General features: G+C 42.1%; 1 protein-coding gene across 1 annotated transcript; it reads left to right on the top strand.

Moving 5' to 3' along the window:
• Positions 1–1346: 1346 nt before the first annotated feature.
• LOC100593441 (probable ribosome biogenesis protein RLP24) lies at positions 1347–10869 on the top strand. Its single transcript, XM_030810025.1, is given in 4 exon segments — positions 1347–1388; positions 5516–5808; positions 6121–6314; positions 10757–10869. Coding segments are annotated over 4 exon segments (642 nt in total).
• Positions 10870–19754: the final 8885 nt, after the last annotated feature.

Below are 19754 nucleotides of genomic sequence, written 5' to 3'. Positions count from 1 at the left end.
TGAGCCACGGGCACGGTGGCTCATGCCTGCACTCCCAGCACTTTGGGAGGTCAAAGTGGGAGGATCACTTGAAGCCAGGAGTTCAAAACCAGCCTGAGCAACATAGCAAGGCCCCCATCTCTAAAAAAAAATTTTAAAAATTAGCTGGGCATGGTGACACCCACCTGTAGTACCAGCTGCTCGGGAGGCTGAGGCAGGAGGATTGCTTGAGCCCAGGAGTTTGAGGTTGCAGTGAGCTTCAAGTTTTTATACCTTCAATCATACCATTTGTGGCTTAGGAACCCCTAATATATTACATGGAGGGTAATGTAGACATCAAGAAAATGATTGAAAACAATTTATGCCTAAATACGTTTGTATTCTTCTTTAGAGAAACCTAGTAGACAAACTAAAAGCTACTAAGCAAATAAATCAAGGGATTGTATTTTACAAAATGACTCAATTTATGCATCATTTAAAGAATGTGGATCCCTTGGGAACTTTAAACATGGTTGCATTAGTTAAACAGTTGCTTCATTCAGATCCCTCTAGGAACTTGGGCAGCACAGGGGAAGGGGGGCCTCTGTTCCTACTGTGTGGTCCTGGTGATCTGTGTAGGTATCTTCTTTTACCGGGTTAAGTGATAAAAATGGTGTCTTGTGCTCTTTTATCCAAGTCCAAGGAGCATCTTTGTGGGTGTGGGGTTGCAATTATACCTTTCCTCCCTGGGCTGAGTCCACAAAGAAGAAGAGAAAAATAACATTTCTGGAGGCCTGGCCAAGCCCTGGAATAAAATGGTTGCCTGAGAGAAACTGCAAGTTTGGGAGGCGGGGACTCTTTTCATTGTAACCAAGAGTGGAGTCCTCCATTTTTTTTTCTTTTTTCTTTTCTTTTCTTTTCTTTTTCTTTCTTTTTTTTTGGGGGGGACGGAGTCTCACTCTGTCGCCTAGGCTGGAGTGCAATGGCGCAATCTCGGCTCTCTGCAACGTCTACCTCCTGGGTTCAAGCTATTCTCCTGCCTCAGCCTCTCAAGTAGCTGGGATTACAGGCGCTCGCCACCAGGCCCAGCTAATTTTTTGTATTTTTAGTAGAGATAGGGTTTCACCATGTTGGCCAGGCTGGTCTCGAACTCTTGACAACAGGTGACCCACCCACCTCGGCCTCCCAAAGTGCTGGGATTATAGGTGTGAGCCACCACGCCCAGCCTCCTCCATTTCTTTTACTTTCCTTTAGTCAATCATGGAAACAGTGAAGGCATAAAAGTGTTCATGTTAAAGACCATTATGAAAATCCAGCCACTTCCTGTCTGTTACACTCCAGCTGCCTATGTCCTCATCATGTAATGGGAGGGTCACACTAGAAGAGGAATGGGCCACCGACTGTCTAATGTCACCATCCTCCTGCTGAACGTGGGGAAAACATCACTTTTTGCTCTGAACCCAGACCTAACCTTTGGATCTTGCTCCATGCCATGCTCCAAAAAGCCACCACTATCAATCTCAGTTGCCATAAAAATTCAATTTTTTGGTTAATAGACTTAGGATCTTCAGTGAAACTTAGGCCATCCCCAATGGTCACTTCCATCTCTAACATCTCACGACTTTATGAAAATAAAACAACCAGCTCTCATCAGGGAGAGAACACAGAGTTAGTAGTTAGTGGATAAGGGTGAGGGTCATGGGTGAGTTACTTCCCTTCTCAAGCCCCCTACTCTCTCCTTCAGATCTACATGTTACTGTCTCAGGGCACGTTCCCTGACCATCCTGTTTGCAGAGACAACTGTTGCCTCCCAACTCTAAGTACTCCCTACTCCACTTCCCGTTTTATATTTGATCATTAGCGTTTGTGATGGTTAATTTTATGTTTCATCTTGATTGGGTCATGGGGTTCCCAGATACTTGGCGAAACGTCATTTCCGATTCTGTCTATGAGTGGATCACCCTCCTCAATGGGCTGTTGAGGGCTTTAAGGCAGAGGAAGGGAGAATTTGTCCCCTCTTTTTTTGGAGACAGAGTCTCACTCTGTCACCCAGGCTGGAGTGCAGTGGTGCGATCTTGATTCACTGCAACCTCTGCCTCCCAGGTTCAAGCGATTCTCCCGCCTCAGCCTCCCAAATAGCTGGGGTTACAGGCACGTGCCACCATGCCCAGCTAATTTTTGTATTTTTAGTAGAGACGAGGTTTCACCATTTTGGCCAGGCTGGTCTCAAACTCCTGAGCTCAAGTGATCCACCCGCCTCGGCCCCCTAAAGTGCTGGGATTACAGGCATGAGCCACCTTGCCCAGCCCTGAATTTGGCCCTTCTTTTCTGCCAGATGACTTGAGCTGGAATATCAGTCTCTCCTTCCCTCAGACTGCAGTTTACAGCATCAGCTCCCCTGGTTCTCAGGCCTTTGGACTCAGATTGAATGATACTCCTGGCTTTCCCCAGCTGCCAGCTTGCAGATGGCAGATGGTGGGACTTCTCGGCCTCCATAATCACATAAGCCAATTCCTTATAATAACTCTCCTTCTCTTTCTCTCCTCTCCCCTCTCTTACTTTGAGCTGATTATTTTGGGAAACTGCAACCACAGGAGAAGCTCTGAAAACAGAGTGGAAGTTACCCTATAACCCACGTTATCCCAGGAGGACAGGATGACTCTAAGTCACTGGAGACAGTTATCCTTTATTGATGGAGAAGGCACTGACTTAAATCTCCATAACAAATCTTACTCTTATTTGCCAGTTTTTCCTGAGCATAATCAACTTTCCCTACACCCTTCTTTTTGTTTCAGCCAACATGGTATTTAAGTCTGAGTTCAAAGCCACCTCTTTGAAATTTACCAATTTCTCTGGGTATCTCCCCTGTATACTACACGAAGTATACATGTTAATAATCTCCTGTTTATTTGTCTCTTTTTAATCTGTTTTTTGTTACAGTGGCCCATCCCAACTAAGAACTATGAAAGATAGAGAGAAAATTATCTGTTTCCCTACACTTATAGTAATGTAAAGTAGTATAGCCACTCTGGAAAATATCAGTTTCTTAAAAAGCTAAACACTTGGCCAGGCGCAGTGGCTCACACCTGTAATCCTAACACTTTGGGAGGCCAAGGTGGGCAGATCACTTGAGGTCAGGGGTTCAAGACCAGGCTGGCCAACATGTCAAAACCCTGTCACTACTAAAAAATGCAAAAATTAGCTGGGAGTAATGGCAGGCGCCAATAATCCCAGCCATTCAGGAGGATGAGGCAGGAGAATGGCTTGAACCTCGGAGGCGGAGGTTGCAGTGAGCAAAGATCGCGTCACTGCACTTCAGCCTGGGCGGCAGAGCGAGACTCAGTCTCAAAAAAAAAAAAAAAAAGAGGCCGGGCGCGGTGGCTCAAGCCTGTAATCCCAGCACTTTGGGAGGCTGAGGCGGGCGGATCACGAGGTCAGGAGATCGAGACCATCCTGGCTAACACGGTGAAACCCCCTCTCTACTAAAAATACAAAAAATTAGCCGGGTGCGGTGGCAAGCGCCTGTAGTCCCAGCTACTTGGGAGGCTGAGGCAGGAGAATGGCGTGAACCCGGGAGGCGGAGCTTGCAGTGAGCCGAGATTGTGCCACTGCACTCCAGCCTGGGCAACAGAGTGAGACTCCATCTCAAAAGAAGAAAGAAAAAAAAAAAAAAAAAAACTCTGATCCCCGAATGCTCAGGGAGACTGATCTGAGTAATAATGAAACTCTGGTCTCCCACACAGACAGCTCTGCATGAATGACTCTTTCTCTATAGAAATTCCCCTATCTTGATAAAACAGCTCTGTCTAGGCAGTGGGCAGGGTGAACCCGCTGGGCAGTTACAGCATGAGGCAGCCTTGTAGTGATGGCACAGTTGTGTATCTCAATTGTGTTGGTGGTTACAGGAAGCTACACTCGTAATAAGATTGTATAGAAGTACACACGTGTGTGCTTATAAAACCAATGAAATCTGAATCAGCTCTGTGGAGCATTTCAATGTCAATTTCCTGATTCTGATTTTGTACGGTAATTATTCAAGATGCTACCACCACTGAAGGAGGCTAGGTATAGGGTACACTGGGCCTCCCTGTACACTTTCTTTGAATCTTCTGGTGACTCTATCATTATTTCAAAATGAAAAGTTAAAAAAAAATTGTAGATGGGCTCTCAAGCTTGGCGTGTGGTCAGTGGGGAACCACATGGGTTCAACATGTGTATCAGGAAGTGTTATTTCTGGATATTAGCCCTTTGTCAGATGAGTAGATTGCAAAAATTTTCTCCCATTCTGTAGGTTGCCTGTTCACTCTGATGGTAGTTTCTTTTGCTGTGCAGAAGCTCTTTAGTTTAATTAGATCCCATTTGTCAATTTTGGCTTTTGTTGCCATTGCTTTTGGTGTTTTAGATATGAAGTCCTTGCCCACGCCTATGTCCTGAATGGTATTGCCTAGGTTTTCTTGTAAGATTTTAATGGTTTTAGGTCTAACATTTAAGTCTTTAATCCATCTTGAATTAATTTTTGTATAAGGTGTAAGGAAGGGATCCAGTTTCAGCTTTCTACATATGGCTAGCCAGTTTTCCCAGCACCATTTATTAAATAGGGAATCCTTTCCCCATTTCTTGTTTTTGTCAGGTTTGTCAAAGGGCTAATATCCAGAATCTACAATGAACTCAAACAAATTTACAAGAAAAAAACAAACCACCCCATCAAAAAGTGGGCAAAGGACATGAACAGACACTTCTCAAAAGAAGACATTTATGCAGCCAAAAAACACATGAAGAAATGCTCATCATCATTGGCTATCAGAGAAATGCAAATCAAAACCACAATGAGATACCATCTCACACCAGTTAGAATGTCGATCATTAAAAAGTCAGGAAACAACAGGTGCTGGAGAGGATGTGGAGAAATAGGAACACTTTTACACTATTGGTGGGACTGTAAACTAGTTCAACCATTGTGGAAGTCAGTGTGGCGATTCCTCAGGGACCTAGAACTAGAAATACCATTTGACCCAGCCATCCCATTACTGGGTATATACCCAAAGGACTATAAATCATGCTGCTATAAAGACACATGCACACGTATGTTTATTGTGGCACTATTCACAATAGTAAAGACTTGGAACCAACCCAAATGTCCAACAACGATAGACTGGATTAAGAAAATGTGGCACATATACACCATGGAATACTATGCAGCCATAAAAAATGATGAGTTCATGTCCTTTGTAGGGACATGGATGAAACTGGAAAACATCATTCTCAGTAAACTATCGCAAGGACAAAAAACCAAACACTGCATGTTCTCACTCATAGGTGGGAATTGAACAATGAGAACTCATGGACACAGGAAGGGGAACATCACACTCCGGGGACTGTTGTGGGTTGGGGGGAGGGGGGAGGGACAGCATTAGGAGATACACCTAATGCTAAATGACGAGTTAATGGGTGCAGCAAACCAACACGGCACATGGATACATAAGTAACAAACCTGCACATTGTGCACATGTACCCTAAAACCTAAAGTATAATAATAAAATAAAATAAAATAAAAAAGAAGTGTTATTTCTGTTCAGGGCCTATCTACCCTGGCCATTGCATGATGTTCATCTGCAACGATTGCAAGGTGTTCGGATTTTGTAAATCTAAATGTCATAAAAACTTTAAAAAGAAGCGCAATCCTCGCAAAGTTAGGCTGACCAAACCATTCCAGAAAGGAGCTGGTAAAGAGCTTACAGTAGATAATTCATTTGAATTTGACAAACATAGAAATGAACCTATCAAATACTAGCGAGAGCTATAGAATAAAACTACTGATGCAATGAAGAGAGTTGATGAGATCAAACAGAAATGCGAAGCTAAATTTATTTATTTATTTATTTATTTATTTTTGAGATGGAGTCTCGCTCTGTCGCCCAGGCTGGAGTGCAGTGGCGTAATCTCGGCTCACTGCAAGCTCCGCCTCCCGGGTTCACGCCATTCTCCTGCCTCAGCCTCTCCGAGTAGCTGGGACTACAGGCGCCCGCCACCACGCCCGGCTAATTTTTTTTTGTATTTTTAGTAGAGACGGGGTTTCACTGTGTTCTCGATCTCCTGACCTCGTGATCCGCCCGCCTCAGCCTCCCCAAAGTGCTGGGATTACAAGCGTGAGCCACCGTGCCCGGCCGAAGCTAAATTTATAATGAACAGATTGAAGAAAAATAAAGAGCTACAGAAAGTTCAGGATATCAAAGAAGTCAGGCAAAGCATTCATCTTATCCAAGCCCGTCTTGCAGGCAAAGGGAAGGAGTTGGAAGAGAAAATGGTACAGCAGTTACAACAGGATGTGGACATGAAGATGCTTCTTAAATATCTCTGTAACCATTTCTTTTATGGACATTTGGAAATGCCCTTTGGAGTCTTGGAACTGCTAAATTATTAGTTTATTTTTTGCGTAAGTTCATTTAAATGAAAAGTGATTAAAATGTATCTCTCCTACATTGCCATCTACAAAACACCAGATACTACGGATGTTAGATTGCATCTCAGTATTAAATCTTCACTGATAGATGTACTTATGCAAATCATGAAAATTCTACTTATAACTAGATTAGTGAATTGCGGACATAAAATGGTTATGTCATTTGGATAATGGCACTAGGCAGCATTTGTATAATAACTAATGGCAAAAAATCATGGTAGTGATGTATAAAATAAAATATTCTTTGCAGTAAAATATTCACTTTATTAATTCTATAGAAGGGGGGATACAACAAGGAACTAACAATTTGTATGACAGTGTCAAATATTTTGATTTTAGTATTTCCTGTTTTGGTTTATTTGCATCTTAGAAGAGCATAATGACATCGTTTGATGAAGCTTAATTATGCTGGACTGTTTCAACTTGGTTTAACCTTTCTGATAGGTAGTTGTGGATGTTTGGAATGAGAACTGAATAATCTTTGCCTGGAGTGACACTACACTCTAGAATTTCCACTTTGGAGAATACTCAGTTCTAACTTGTGATTCCTGGTAGAAAAAACTTTATTTTTCTAGCCTAGCAATGATCTAGAAGCAGAGGAATCCTAGTGCCTTTTAAAAGTTATTATGTGGTTTTCTTTTTAAAAGCTCCTGTTTTTGGAAAGTAGAATTTATGGGTACAACATCTGCTCATTATTTGCACATAAAATAAAACCATTTAAAAAGAAAAACATTATAGTTGGACATAAAATAATTTTTAAATTTAAAATTACCTCAGGATATACACATGTATGGAACTAATATTTTATACATAATCTTAACTTGCTTTGGTCAGTGTATCTACTTGTAAATGTGTCTCACCATTCAGTTCCCTGTGTTCTGTTGCTGAATATGGTGTTATAGCACTTCTGGTATGATAGCCGTGGACTGTTCTCTGATTTTCTCCATTTTTTGCTAATGATGTGTAACTATGACATGTGACAGTACCTGGATTGCCTGGTTTGATCACTATGGCTACTTTTGTAAGCATCTCATGGCAAATCTTGTCAGAGCACATATAGATTCTGTGAATCTGCATGGTCAGAGTAAGCTTGCTCTCTTTGGGTGGCTGGAGGGTTATGAGTATTTTTCACAACTGTCACTTCCTGAACTTGACCTTTGGTGTACTTTCCAGATTTGCTAATGCATCTGCTATGCTTGAGGCATGGCTTTAAAATAATATGGCTATAAATAATATGGCTATAAAACAACTTTTTCGGCCAGGTGCAGTGGCTCATGCCTCTAATCCCAGCACGTTGGGAGGCTGAGACAGGTGGATCACTTGAGGTCAGGACTTCAACACCAGCCTGGCCAACATGGCAAAACCCTGTCTCTACAAAAAATACAAAAATTAGCCTGGCATGGTGGTGCATGCCTGTAATCCCAGCTACTCGGGAGGCTGAGGCACGAGAATTACTTGAACCCGGGAGATAATGCCACTTCACTCCAGCCTGGGCAACAGAGCAAGATTCTAAAAAAAAAAAATTGGGCCAGGTGCAGTGGCTCACACCTATAATCTCAACACTTTGGGGGACTGAGGCAGGTGGTTCATTTGAGCTCAGGAGTTGGAGACCAGCCTGGCCAACATGCGTGAAACCCCATCTCTACTAAAAATACAAAAATTAGCCAGGCGTGGTGGTGCATGCCTGTAATCCCAGCTATTTGGGAGGCTGAGGCACGAGAATCTCTTGAACCTAGGAGGTGAAGGTTGCAGTGAGCCGAGATCACACCACTAAACTTCAGCCTGGGTGACAGAGTGAGACTCCATCTCAAAAAAAAAATTTTATATATATATAAAAAATATTATATATATAAAATATTATGTATATTATATATATAACTTTCTCAAAGCAAACGATACCATTTTGATCTCCTATTATGTACTAGTTGTTACATGTATTATCTTATTTAGAACTTATACTAATCTAGTGAAATATATGTTCCTTGTAGAACATAAACAAGAGAAATTATTTATCTGAATAAATGCTATTCCTAAGCACCGTTATTCCAGCAATGCTGTTGTGGTTCACAGCCCTGTTAAACGTGTCTTTTAGGCTTGTTTTCTGACTCTGTAGCACATTCTTTTGACTGCACTCAGTTGTGGAAAATTTTCATCTTTTAAAGTTTAGGCATCTGTAGTCCCAGCTATTTGGGAGGCTCTGCTGGGAGGATCCCTTGAGCCCAGGAAGTAGAGGCTACAGTGAGCTATGATCTTGCCATTGCACTCCAGCCTGGATGACAGAGCATGACCCTGTCTCAACAGGGTCTCAACAAAACAACAACAACAACAAAATCAAACCAGCCAACCAAACAAAAATAATAAAGTTTAGAATTTGTCTACCTACTCACCTACCTACCTGTATCTATCATCAAAAGTAATTCAGCACAAATTAAAATAAGGAAGTATTTTTCACTTACAGGTTACAGAATGCATTTCCAATGCCACCAAAGATGCAGAGAACCCTCTGTATTGCTGGGGAAAGTGTGAATTGCTACTACTTTTTGGAAAGCATGTTGACAATATATTATGTCCACAGCCTTTAAAAATGTTCACACCTTTTAATGAGTCATTCTACTTTTGGGCATGTATGATATATTTTGAAAACTTTGTAACAATTGACTTCCACTGCAGCCACAGTCTAATGGAGGGAAAGAGAAACCCAGTCCACCACCTACACAATCTATTCCAACCCCAATTTACCGTAAGGTTTTACTTCCGTTATGATTTTTTGCATGCATTTTTTAAACACATTGGCTTTCTTGGGAGTGTAAAGTTTTTTCAAGACCTAAGTGTATTTTCAAGAACCCAGCACATAATAGATGCTCTGAATAAATTTTATTCACAAATTTTATTCACTGGCTTACCACGATCCAGTCCTATACAGACATTAATTTATTTCAAGACAACCCTATAAAGTAGGCTTTTCTTTCATATTGTATAGGTGAGGAAACTTGAGGCACAGAGAGAATAAGTAATTAGCCCAAGGTCATACAGCTAGTAAGAAGTGGGGTAAGGTGGGAAACCAGGCAACCTCTCTTGAGCTCTAGGCTCTTAACTGCCTCTCCAGTGTGAGCAGACAGTCACAAAATGTGCCAGGACTGCACCAGTTGATATACATGTTAATTAAATAACTATGAACCCAGGACAACACTGATAAATAATCATGAGAAAATTAGAGCGTTCTCTTAGTGAAACATTATATAATCATTGACATCATGCTTTCAAAACTTACATGTTAGTCTTAGTTTTGATAAAAGCATTTTGATAAATGCTTTTAACACTAAGCAAAAATCAGGAGACAGAAGAGTATGTGCAGCATGGTTATACCTAACACAAAATGACTGGAAAGAAAAATATCAAAAGTGTCAAGAAGCTGCAAATCAGATGGGCATTCATTCATTTCTCCTTTTCACTGTTAATTTCCATTTTCCTTTAATCAGTCTATTAGTTTGCTACTGCTGCTGTAACAAAGTTCCACAAACTGGGTGACTTGAAACAACAGAAATTTATTCTCTCACAGGAGCCCAGAAATCTGAAATTAAAGTTTGGATAGGATTGGTTCCTTCTGGAGGCTGTTGGGGAGAATCTGTTCTTGCCTCTCTTAGCTTCTGGTGGTGGCTGTCATCCTTGGGGTTTCCTGGCTTATAGCTGTGTTCCTGCAATCTCTGCTGCTGTCTTCACACACCCTTCTTCCCTGAGCGTCTTCATATGGCCTTCTTTTAAGGAGTCAGTCATTGGATTTGGGTCCAACTCTAACCCAGTATAACCTCATTTAACTCATTATATCTGCAAAGATCCTTTCACCAAATAAGGTCACATTCTGAGGTTCTGGGTAGACATAAATTTTGAGGGGATACTACTTACCCCAGTGTAATGAGCAATTATTTTCTATTTTTTATATTGGAAAAATGTAAACATTAAGAAAATAGAAGCTTGAGCCAGGTCTATGAAATTAGGTGGATGATTAAACAGAATCAGAATAATTGTAACTAAGTGATGGTACAGCTAAAATACTTTTTTCCAACATGGTCGCAGACATAAAGCAGCATGGCAGCTTAGTACAAGTACTAGATCTAGAAACTTCAGCCTGGGTTAGAATCCTGCCTCCCCACCTGCCTTGCGTGCCCTCGGGTGAAGGGGTCAAACATTCTGAACCTTGTCTTCCACTCCTGTACAGAAAGAAAGCTATGGGTATTTTAGACTTCAACTGTTTCTAGCCAGACAACTGGACCTTCCAAGAGGTCCAGCATAAATAATTTCAGTGGGAAAGTAAACTTTTTCCTGTCTTTTTCCTCTTAGTGGTGCTGGAGAGAGGGGAGAAAGGAGTAAAAGAGATTTTAAAGCCTTGCATGTTCCCCTGGGAGGCCAGGGTGCACGAACAACTCATGAATGGATATTTGGCTGAGGTGTGACCTGGAGTGTTTTGCACAATGAAGCAAGGCTGGTTGAGCTGGCAGATATCCAAGGAAGGGGGCTGGAGGGATGAGGGAGTCTGTGATGGGGGTGAGGAGCAGGAGGTCACAGCCACGTGGCAGAAGCCTTGCAGCCGGTGGAGGAAAGCCCTAGGGGTGAAGGTTTGCCAAGAAATTCTCAGGACTGAAGGAGAAGGTGCACACTGTTCAGTGTTAGGCTGTCTGCCCAGGAGTGCCATCGTGTTCCCCAACGTGAGAACGGCCACTTCTTGGTCGTTTCCTCAACCTTTGATGAACACTTACGACACCGTGGGGAGAGACGGAGAAAAGGACATTGTGCTCTCATCTGGGGTGTCATGCTGGGGCACCCGAACACAGAACCCACGAGTGAGCCTTGAAGGGGCCAACTGAGCCAGAGGTGGTTGGAAGAGCTGTGCCACTCCTGTCCCACTGCAGGTGGGATAGAGTTCCCGCTAATTTCATTTACATTTGTACCTCAAAGCACGAAGTGGTTTAGCTGACTTCTGCTCTTCATGAAGGGCCCAGCTCACATCCTTTAGTAATAATTCAAACATTCTGACTTGCACTAGGCAGCATGTTTATCATAAATGCAAGGACTGCTACTTTGGTGTAGGAAATTATTTAAACGTGTAAACTCTCATATACTAATTTGCAAATCAAACTCTTTTGAAGGCTTTATTTCAATGTCGTTGTTAGCTTTTTTGCCTTTTCTCATTTTCCCACTAGTTTGCTTGATTGCACATTATAGAAAATTCACCATTCTCATTCATTCTGATCCCACATTTAGACTTCTCTTTCAAGGACTTGAAAGAATTTATAAATATTTGCAATACATGATGCAAATTAATCCTTATACACACTTGGAGAGTACCCTGCAATATCTTTCCCCATCTATCACTCACCCACTGTTTATTGCCCTCTGAACAATGTCCAGCCTAGTTCCTTTCTTATTTTGTTACATACATAAAATCATTGCTTCCCATCCACGATCTCTCCTTAGAAATGCTCCCCTTCGGCCAGGCACGGTGGCTCATGCCTGTAATCCCAGCGCTTTGGGAGGCCTAGTAGGGCCGATCACCTGAGGTCAGGAGTTCAAGACCCAGCCTGATCAACATGGAGAAACCCCATCTGTACGAAAAATACAAAATTACCTGGGCATGGTGGCGCATGCCTGTAATCCCAGCTACTCGGGAGGCTGAGGCAGGAGAATCACTTGAAACTGGGAGGCAGAGGTTGCGGTGAGCCGAGATCGTGCCATTGTACTCCAGCCTGGGCAACAAGAGTGAAACTCCGTCTCAAAAAAAAAGAAAAAGAAAAAAAAAAAGAAATGCCGCCCTTCCCCCAGCTACCCTACCTGCCACATTACTACAAACTGCACCACCAGTGAATGTAACCCAAGTTGCAGTAAATGAAATATCTCCCAGAAATTTGGAGTTGGGACATAGGGACTGAGCAACTTATCATCTGTGAAGGACCAGACTGGAGAGAAAGGAGAGAGAGAGAGAGAAAGAGAGAGAAAGAGAAACTGCCTGGAGTTGCTACTCCCAGTTCTCAAATTCAGTTGGATTTCTTAAGATTTATCTCTTATGCCGGGCGCGGTGGCTCACGCTTGTAATCCCAGCACTTTGGGAGGCTGAGGCAGGCGGATCACGAGGTCAGGAGATCGAGACCACGGTGAAACCCCGTCTCTACTAAAAACACAAAAAATTAGCCGGGCATGGTGGCGGGCGCCTGTAGTCCTAGCTACTCGGAGAGGCTGAGGCAGGAGAATGGCCTGAACCCGGGAGGCGGAGCTTGCAGTGAGCCGAGATTGCGCCACTGCACTCCACCAGCCTGGGCGACAGAGCAAAACTCCGTCTCAAAAAAAAAAAAAAAAAGATTTATCTCTTTATAATAAATCTCCCTTTACATGAATTAGCATGAGTGGGTTTTAGTTAATTATTATACCAAATTTTTTTTTTGAGACGGAGTTTCACTCTTGTTGCCCAGACTGGAGTGCAATGGCACGATCTCGCCTCACTGCAACCTCCGCCTCCTGGGTTCAAACAAATTAAGTAGCTGGGATTACAGGCATGTGCCACTACGCCCAGTTAATTTTTGTATTTTTAGTAGAGACGGGGTTCCACCATGTTGGCCAGGCTGGTCTCAAACTCCTGACATCATGTGATCCACCCGCTTTGGCCTCCCAAAGTGCTGGGATTATAGGCGTGAGCCACCGCGTCTGGCCAACCAAATAATTCTTGATTCAGATTTTCAGAGTGAGTCTTCAAAACAAAGTTTATAAAATCAGTGAGTACATATTAACCATATTAGAAGCTAATCTCATTCATTTTTCTTTCCTTTTCTATTTCCTCTTTGAAAAATGTGAAATGTATCATCCATACAGAAGAGTGAGCAAAATTTACATATATGGTTTGAAGCAGCCCCTGGTTGAAACCATACGTACGTGTTTTATGCACTCTTCTAGGCCTGATAGTAAATATTTTTAGCTTTGCAGGATATATAGTCTCTGCCAAAACTGCTCTAGACTGCTATTACAGCATGGAAGCAGCTATACAAAATACGTAACGGATGAACATGGCTGTGTTCCAACAGAACTTTATTTATAAAAACAGATACTGGGCTGATTTGGCCCACAGGTCATAATTTGCTGATTCCTGGCTTTTGGAAAAATTTTAAAGCAAAGGTCTGTATAACCACCACTCAAGTTAAGACATAGACACAGACACATCCCTGTGTGTCCCTCCTAGATGAGAACGCTTCCGTCCTCTCTAGACTGGGCCCGTATCTTGACACTTGGGATGAACAGTTTCTTGAGTCTCTTTATAACTTTGCCATGTATGTATGCGTTTCTAAACAGTATAGCTTATTTTGCCTTATTTTTTGAAAAGAGAGCCCTATTTAATGCATGCATCTTTTTTTCTCCTCCTCTTCCTTCTTGGCTTGCTTTTATATGTTTGTGAAATTCATACACAAATAGCTATAATTTGCCTTATTACTGTACAGTTTTTCATTGTATAAGACACCAGAATGTATGTTTGTTTGTTTCTTAAATATATTCCATTGCTGATTAAAATTTGGGGTGTTTTCGGTTGGGGAGCAATAATGAACAATGTAGCCATGAATGTTTCAAATGTCCTCTGAAACCTAAAACCTATTAGTCACCACCTTGTTATTTGGCAGAATATAGAAGCTAGCAGATAAGGGAGCCTTGGTGACACGGTGAATAAAGATTAGCCCCCAGCCATTCAGAGCAGAGAGGAGAGGGTGGAGAGTAACTCTCAAGAGCAATCCAAGAATATGCAGCACTCATGTCTCAACAACTTTCAAAGGATTGAAAGAAGTCACAGCATCTTCCCTCACCAAATGCAATTTAATAGAAATCAACAACAAATTTATATAGAACATTCTTAGGCCGGGGTCGATGGCTCATGCCTGTAATCCCAGCACTTTGGGAGGCCAAGGCAGGCAGATCACTAGAGGTCAGGAGTTCGAGACCAGCCTGGCCAACATGGTGAAACCCCGTCTCTACTAAAAATACAAAATTAGCTGGGTGTGGTGGTGCTCACCTGTAGTCCCAGCTACTCGGGAGACTGAGGCAGGAGAATTGCTTGAACCTGGGAGGCAGAGGTTGCAGTGAGCCAAAATTGTGCCATTTTACTCCAGCCTGGGCAACAGAGTGAGACTACATCTCAAAAAAGAAAAAAAAGAGTGAGAAAATTCTCATGGCCAGGCATGTTGGCTCACATCTGTAATCCCAGCACTTTGGGAGGCCGAGGCAGGTGGATCACTTGAGCACAGGAGTTCAAGACCAGCCTAGGCAACAGGGCGAAAACCCATCTCTATTTAAAATTTTTAAAAAAGAAGGAGAAAATTCTCGTATGTTCAAAAATCAAGAAATTGTTTTAAGAACCACAGATTAAAGAATAAGTCCTACTGAAAATTAAAAAAAAATTTTGAATGATAATGAAATACCACATATTTAAATTTGGGGGTACAACTGAAGTAGAAAATAGATGAAAATTTGTAGCCTCATATTTGCATGTAATACACAGTTTAAAATAGACTAAGATAGTGTATTAGTTCGTTTTCATGCTGCTGATAAAGACATACCTGAGACTGGGCAATTTACAAAAGAAAGAGGTTGATTGGACTTACAGTTCCACATGGCTGGGGAGGCCTCACAATCATGGCAGAAGGCAAGGAGGAGCAAGTTACAGCTTATGTGGATGGCAGCAGGCAAAGAGAGAGCTTGTGCAGGGAAACTCTCGTTTTTAAGACCATCAGATCTCGTGAGACCCATTCACTATCATGAGAACAGCACGAGAAAGTTCCACCCCCATAATTCAATCATCTCTCACTGGGTCCCTCCCACAACAAGTGGGAATTATGGGAGCTACAAGATGAGATTTGGGTGGGGACACAGAGCCAAACCATATCAGATAGAAATGATGAAAGGTTGAAAATTAATGAGCTGAGTACCTATCTAAAGAACTTAGAGAGCCACAAAATAAGCCCAAAGAATATAAAATAAGTAAATATATAGTAGTAATAAGAAAGTAAATAGAAAGTAAGTAGTAGAAAGATAAGAATAGAAAACAATGAAATAGAAAACAAATATACTGCTGGGTGCAGTGGCTCACGCCTATAGTCCCAACACTTTGGGAGGCTGAAGCAGGAGGACTGCTTAAGCCCAGGAGTTCAAGACCAGCCTGGACAACATAGTGAGACCTCACAGCTATAAAAATGTAAAAACAAAATTAGCCTGGTGTGGTGGCATGTACCTGTAGTCCCAGCTATTTGGGAGGCTGAGGTGAGAGGATTGCTTGAGCCCAGGAGGTTGAGGCTGCAGTGAGCCATGATTGTGCCACTGCACTCCAGCCTGAGTGACAGAGGGAGATCGTCTCTCAAAAGGAAAAGAAAAGAAAACAAGCATACAATAGAGAGGAATGACACAATCATAAGGTGATTCCTTCATGAGAATAGTAAGATGGCAAAACTCTGGAAAGAGAGTGGGAACATGTATAATGTTATGAATGAAGAAGGAACATTACAAGCCAGGCACAGTGGCTCACGCCTGCAATCCCAGTACGTTGGGAGGCCAAAGTGGGCAGATTGCTTGAGGCCGGGAGTTTGAGACCAGCCTGAGCAACATAGCAAGACTCCATCTCTAAAAAAAAAAATACAAAAATTAGGTGGGTGTTGTGGCATGCACCTGTGGTCCCAGCTACTTGGGAGGCTGAGGTGAGAGGATTGCTTAAGCCCAGGAGGTTGAGGCTGCAGTAAGCCATGATCACACCACTGCATTCCAGCCTGAGTGACTGAGCAAGGTCCTATCTCAAAAAAAAAGAAAAAGAAAAAGAAAAAGGAACATTACTCAAGTGCCACAGACATTAAAAAGATATGAGTAAGTTGTGAACTTTTTGTCAGTTCATTTGAAAAATTAAGTTAAATGGACAAATTCATATAGACATATATTATATAGGAATCTCTATTATACTAAGTGAGTACAAAGTGAGTAATTGTAATGCTCTGATCTGGGGAGGATGGAATCTCAGGGAGGGGAGCTGCATTTCCATTGATATTTGATTATCTAGGAGGGGGTGCCTGAGAGGCTGAGCAATGCTTTTGGACAACCTTGCAGGGATTGCAGGGAGAGGTGCACTGGCATCCTGGAGTCCAGGGCTGCCAAGAAGGTGAGGCCCCGATGAGCAACTTTTGCTTTGTGTTAGAACCCTGAAGGGCTACACGCTATGAATAGGGGTGAATTAGAATTTGACACACTATTGTTGGGACTGCAGCTCGACCTCAAATCTTCTCAGTCTCTCAGATTGGATTGCTAGTGTTCCAGGCTCCTGGCAGGGGCAAATTTCTCTAGAGAAAGATGGTATCAACCTAGGCATCAAATTATTTCTAGAAATAATTTTGCAAATATAAAGTCCAGCACAGTATAAAAAACAACCAGGCAGCCAGGCACAGTGGCTCACGCCTGTAATCCCAGCGCTTTGGGGGGCCGAGGCAGGCAATCACTTGATGTCAGGAGTTCGAGACCAGCCTGGCCGATATGGTGAAACCCTGCCTCTATTAAAAATACAAAAAATAGGCGTGCTGGCGCAGGCTTATAATCCCAGTTACTCAGGAGGCTGAGGCAGGCGAATTGCTTAAACCTGGGAGTTAGAGGTTGCAGTGAGCCAAGATCTCACCACTGCACTCCAGCTGGGCTACAGAGTGAGACTCCATCTAAAAAAAGAAAAGAAAAAAAACAGCCAGGCCACATGTGGAGACAAAACACTACATGAGCAAAAAAGAGCAGAACTAGCAAAAATTGAAACAGACCTAAAGGAACTCCAGATATTGGAGTTAACAGACTAGACTTGCTTATGGTATTCAAGAAGATTAAAAACAAGACATAATTTCAGCAGAGATCTGAAAACTACAAAAAAGAACCATTACAAGAAAGGATTATTCCAGGCTAATCTCACTCATGAATATAGTTGTAAAAATCCTATGCAAAATATTTACAAATAGAATCCAACAACATGCAAGTAGGCAATAAGTAATGATCAAGTTGGCTGTTTTTTTTTCCCCAGGAAAAGAAGATTTATTTAACACTAAAAAATCAACCATTGTAATTATCTACATTACCAGAACAGAAGAGAAAAAAATGTAAAATCACGTCAAAAGATGTAGAAAAAATTTTGATTACATTCAGTATCCATTTATTGTCAATGGAAAAAATAAAAAGAAACTTCCTTATCTGATAATGAGCATCTACAGAAAGCCTATTGTGAACACCATAATTAATAGTTAAATGTTGAAAATTTTCTTTTGATTTGGGGGATAGGGCAAGTATGTTGGCTAAGTCTTCTGGGAAGCAGATATCAAGATAGATTTAGAAGTGCAATGGATTTATTGGAGGCAATTCCCATGAAAGCTCAAGAGGGGAGGCAGCAAGAGAGGGCAGAGAAACCTTCAGACCTAAATGCTGATCTGACCCCTGTGCAAGGAGAAGGGAAGGAAGAGGATAAGGTAGGAAGAACAGCAAATTACAGTGCAGCTCTGAGAATATCTTGACTAGCCAAATGGGGAGCTGTGGCTCAAAGATATTCCCATGGAGGAGTCCCACGCTGGCCAAAAAGATGAGTCGTTGCACCACTGCCAAGCCCATTAATTGATTGGAGGCTGCTCTGGAAATTTATGGCCCAGCTCAAAAGCTGAAGAAGATGCTGAAGGTGCCTGCAGCCAGAAGCTGTGAGCCAACTGCACTCTCCAAGGCAGGTTTTTTTTTTCTTTTCTTTTTTTTTTTTTTTTTGAGATGGAGTCTCACTCTTACCCAGGCTGGAGTGCAGTGGCACGATCTCGGCTCACTGCAACCTGCACCTCCCAGGTTCAAGCAATTCTTCTGCCTCAGCCTCTCTAGTAGCTGGGACTGCAGGCGTGCGCTACCACACGTAGCTAATTTTTGTATTTTTTGTAGAAATGGGGTTTTGCCATGTTGGCCAGGCTGGTCTCAAACTCCTGAGCTCAGGTGATCCACCTGCCTCAGCTTCCCAAAGTGCTGGAATTACAGGCATAAGCCACCGCACCTGGCCTCTGTTTTGAAGGAAGATATGAGAGACTCACCTCCACATCTGCCACAGGAATATTCAATATCACCACTTCTATTCAATATTATACTAGAGGTCCCAGTCAGGGAATAAAGAATAGAAAAATACAGAGAAGAAATTTAGAAATTTAGAAAGAAACAATACTGATGTTATCTGAAGATTTAGAAAGAAATTTATAGATTTAGAAACACTACTGACGTTATTTGAAGCTTATATGGCTGTGTGTATACACTATTCTAAAGGAATATATAAATAAGTATTTAGAATAAGTGAGTTAAGCAATTTTGTTGCATATAATGTCTACATAAAAAGTCAACTGTGGCCTGGCGCAGTGGCTCACACCTGTAATCCCAGCACTTTGGGAGGCCGAGGTGGGAGGATCACAAGATCAGGAGTTCGAGACCAGCCTGACCAACATGGTGAAACCCTGTCTCTACTAAAAATAGAAAAATTAATCAGGTGTGGTGCTACACACCTGTAATCCCAGCTACTCAGGAGGCTGAGGCAGGATGGCACCACTGCACTCCAGCCTGGGTGACAGAGTGAGACTCCGTCAAAAAAAAAAAAAAAAAAAGTCACTTGCATCCTTAAATAGCAGTAGCATAGAAAAATAAGGTATCAGGCCAAGTGCAGTGGTTCATGCCTATAATCCCAGCACTTTGGGAGGTTGAGGCAGGAGGATGGCTTGACCCCAGGAGATCAAGACCAACCTAGGCTAGGCAACATAGGTAAGACCCTGTCCCAACAAAAAATAAAAAATCGACCAGGCATGGTGGCACATGCCTGTAGTCCCAGCTACTTAGAAGGCTGAGGTGGAAGGATTGCTTGAGCCCAGGAGGTCGAGGTTGAAATAAGCCATGCTGGTACCACTTCACTCCAGCCTTGGTGACAGAGAGAGACTCTGTCTAAAAAAAAAAAAAAAAAAAAAAAATCAGGTATCAAGAAATACAATTTAAAAATGATGTGCAAGAGCTTTACACAGAGAACTGCAATACATTATGAAGAGAAATACACACACCCACCCCCGCAAATAAAAGAAGAAACAAACCATGTTCACAAATTGTTAGAATAAATATTGCAAAAATGTCACTTCTCTGTATTGATCTATGGATTCTATTTGCATTTTACAATTTTTTTTTTAGAGACAAGGTGATTTAAAATTAAAGAGGTTGTACACATTTTCATGTTTCTTAGCTACTGGATATCACCTTTTATAAAGCGCATGTTCCAATTGCTTGCCTATTTTTCCCTTTATTG

Source organism: Nomascus leucogenys, chromosome 4 (assembly GCF_006542625.1).
Source record: "Nomascus leucogenys isolate Asia chromosome 4, Asia_NLE_v1, whole genome shotgun sequence".
NCBI lineage: Eukaryota > Metazoa > Chordata > Mammalia > Primates > Hylobatidae > Nomascus > Nomascus leucogenys.
The sequence above is the reverse complement of the archived record's forward strand: the minus strand, read 5'-3'. Positions and strand labels throughout refer to the sequence as shown.